Source organism: Helobdella robusta, assembly GCF_000326865.2.
Source record: "Helobdella robusta unplaced genomic scaffold HELROscaffold_9, whole genome shotgun sequence".
In the NCBI taxonomy this organism is placed as follows: Eukaryota; Metazoa; Annelida; class Clitellata; order Rhynchobdellida; family Glossiphoniidae; genus Helobdella; species Helobdella robusta.
Window position 1 is genome coordinate 1,793,941 of NW_008705512.1, and position 3,771 is coordinate 1,797,711.

The 3,771-nt window shown below is 30.8% G+C and overlaps 1 protein-coding gene across 1 annotated transcript in view; it reads right to left on the minus strand.

Annotated features, from left to right (window-relative positions):
* The window catches only part of HELRODRAFT_166097 (hypothetical protein), a gene marked incomplete at both ends in the record, with an annotated part of 2,756 nt that extends 1,948 nt beyond the window's left edge, over window positions 1-808 (minus strand). The window contains one exon of the mRNA XM_009033122.1: window positions 681-808. Coding sequence (XP_009031370.1) covers window positions 681-808 — 128 coding nt within the window. The remainder of the gene's footprint in view (window positions 1-680) is intronic.
* Window positions 809-3,771: the final 2,963 nt, after the last annotated feature.

Genomic DNA, 3,771 nt, shown 5'->3' on the forward strand with positions numbered 1-3,771 from the left:
AGTCGCGCCTAAGTGTGAAATATGTCCAATCATATAATAAACAAAGAGAAAATTATTCATAACGATGTACGATTGAAATTATTTACTTATGTGTTATTTTTAGTCAGGAGTCTTCTCTAAACTTATCTGTCATGTATGTTATAAATAAACCCTTTTTTTTATCACGTACTGACAAACAAACCAAATATACGCACACGCACATATACACACACAAATACTTACACACATTTACATACACAGACACACTTAGCTCGTAGACACAGACACGAACAAGCTAACATCTACACATCTACATGTGCCATGCCCGAATGAACGTGTAAAAATAATAATGGTACACAAGTTATTCATATAATTATAGATTTATCGGCTGCCTATTTAAAAACATCCCACTTATGTAGGAAAGTTTCTTTCTACTCGCTCACGCAATTATATCGCCGGATTTATTCACGTGTACATAAAAATATGTGTACACACACTACACAAATTTTGTTCTACAAAAATACATATATTTGTATTTATACATCTACAGTAGAATGATGTTTGGTCGTAAATGATTTTTAGTATTTTTAAAGATGGAAGTATTTATTGCAGTTGGCACTTTGTTTAACTAACGAGATTTCATCATCTGAAAATGAATTCTTTGGAAGCAGTTGAATAATATTAGAGAATAACCTACTAACCTTAATAAAACCTTAATAATATTTCCAATTTGACCATAATCATCATCCTCATCATCATCTTCCTCCTCCTCTTCCTCCTCCTCCTCATCATCATCTTCTTCCTCCTCCTCATCTTCCTCCTCTTCCATCATCACCATCATCATCATAATCATCACCATCACCATGATTAAATGTTCTAGCATGCTTAAAATAAGCACCATCATTATTCTCATCATCACCATCATCATCATCACCACAACAACCAAGACATTGTCTCAATGCCAGCACAGTGCAGTAAAGTTTGTCGTCGCGTATTGACAATCCATACAGTAACGAACGGTTCCTTATGAGTAATCAATGAGCCGATCATTCCAACGAGTATCAGGTTTTATTTAACATTCCTGCCCCACCCTCTCTCTTTCTCGTTTTTTTTCTCTCTCTCTACATTTTTCTGTTGTTAATTCGTTTTCATCGTCCTATCTCTTTCTCTCTCTCTCTCTTTCTCTTTCTTTTTTTTTTCTCTCTCTCTTTCTCTCTACCTCTCTCTTAACACTGATACGTTACTCTTCTCTCTCTCTATTTTTTTTTGTTTTGATGTCTCTTATTTATTTATTTCTCTTTTCCTCTAAACGTACTCAGAGTTTTATGTACGTATGCCTCCAATAAAAATGATGTGGTGTTTATTTTTGCTCCAGTTTGTATACATACGTGCCTTCTTCAGTACAATGGAGAGTATTAATGGTATTAATGGTATTAATGGATATATATATATATATTCTCAACTATATGTATGTATATATACAAATTAGTGATAAAAACCACAGCATGTTCCGCGTTAGTTAGCTTCCTCTTTAATTTTTCGATTTTTCTACCGGTAGATCGTAAACCATTGTTAAGTTTCTTGAATTCAAAATTAAAATTTTTATTTGTTTTAAACATGCTAGAACATTTAAGCATGATAGAACAAAAAAGCTTTTTTCAGTATTCCTATAGCATCTAGGGTGTTCGAATTGATATGTTGTGTGTATAGCCAAATGTCTCTACAATGTTAATTCTTTGTTTGTTTAATATGATGGTTTTTTCAGCTTTCTTGAGAACTTCAGCAGGTTGTTAAAAATTTGATTTCAAATTTCAAATTACCAAATTCCAAATTTATATATATTTAACAATATTTTAAGTTCATAAAAGTTAAAAATAACACTGAATAACTTCAAATAACGCTGAATAACTTTAAATAACATTGAATAATTTCGAATGTACTTTTTACTATACTATAATAACCTCAAATATACTATTTTGAATTAAAATGTCCGAAAAACCATTAAAGTATTGAAATTTATTTTGTTGATAAAATTATTTAAAACCATGTAAAAAGGTATTAGGAGACTAAAAATTGTACCTTGAGATGTGTGGGGGGGGGTCAGCCCCCACTACGGTCACTTTATAGCCAGGCTTGCAGATGTGGGAGTAAAAAGGTTGTTGGAAAAAGGTGGCAAGGAGTGACCTTTTTGTGTTTATTGTTTTAAACAGCTGAAGCATTTTATGTTACATTATCGTTCTTGTGGAATTTTTTTTTGCGGAGGTACCAAGACAGAACCCCCCCCCCCTCTCTCCTGTGGTCTGCCCTAAATGCGGTGTTGGCCACTGTTGTACGCTATTAATAATATCAAAAATAGCTGAAAGTGTTAAGATGCATCTCACAGCAAGACGTGTGATTACTATGAATGGGAGGCATCAATTCGACTTTGCAACACATTCAAATGATAGACCAGACCATCAATCGCATACAACATGTAAAGTTGAATGCAACAATCTGTTACATGCATACATGTTAAGTTTTTGAAGTTTGATAAATATTTATTACCATTGGAAATGTCGATATGCACACAACCAACAACACTATCCACAAAATTTGCAAATTTTCAGTAAATCAGTTACATTCATCCAAAATACAGAGGAATCAATAACTTATCTAATTGTTAAAATACCCAACAAACTCATAACACCATACACTCTAAACAACATCCACTTGAAATCCAGCAAAAATTTGGTTTAGATTCACTTTTAGTTTATAAGTCATCAGCAAACATTAACATCCCATCTTTAGGCTTGGAATCTCGTGAAACCGTGAACTCGATAAAAATTTATTAATTGAATTTTCGACTGGACGTCATCTAAGGAGCTTGTAAATGTCTTCTACTTTGTGTGTTATTTGGCTGGTTTTCGTTTTTATAAAATAATGTATGCTAAAATACATATTTATTACAAATTTTTATAACGTTTTAATTGAAAATTATGTTATTATCATTAAATGCTCTGTTTTATAATAGAAATGTAATGTAGACATGGAAAAAACCGAGGTCTTGTCATGGGATCATTTCAAGAGCTGCTCTAACGATGAAGACAACAGTATTTATTTCTAATTAGTATACACATATCGTTCATTGATTATTTATTATTCATCTCGTTTTTATGAAGGGGAAAGTTTACTTTTGAAATAAACGAAAACATTTATACGTAATAAAAAAAGTTTGTTTAACCTCGTTAGAACGGTATCAACATTAAAATGCGAAATAACAAAACAACTCTTCGACATGTAAAAAAATTAATGTAACGTTTGACGACGTAATTAATGAAAGTATTTCGTTTTAAATTATATGTACAAGTATTTAGATTAGAAAAACCATGGATAATTTTATATATCCATGAGAAAAACCTTGAACGGGAGAATTTTGAACTCCCAAATATCAGTAAAAAATATTCTTTTCGCTAAAATAAATTAATAAATTAAAATAAATTAAAATGCGAATTTGAGGAAGAAATGTAGAATGATGAGACAACAATTTAAAACATTTAATAAGTTTCCACGGGTTTATTTTAAAAATCTTTCGAGATGTTCATTTAAAAATGATTTAAAATAAATTTGCGAGACCATTGCATCTGGCAACTGATGTTTCATTTGTTTTTAAAGAAGTCATAATTTGCTTGGATCTTTAAATAAAATTTAATAAAACGACTTCGTAACTTCACAATTTAAATAAAAATAATAAAATTAATTATAAAAATTTTAAAGAAACAAATCGACCATTCATTCCTTCTTTTACAAACATTA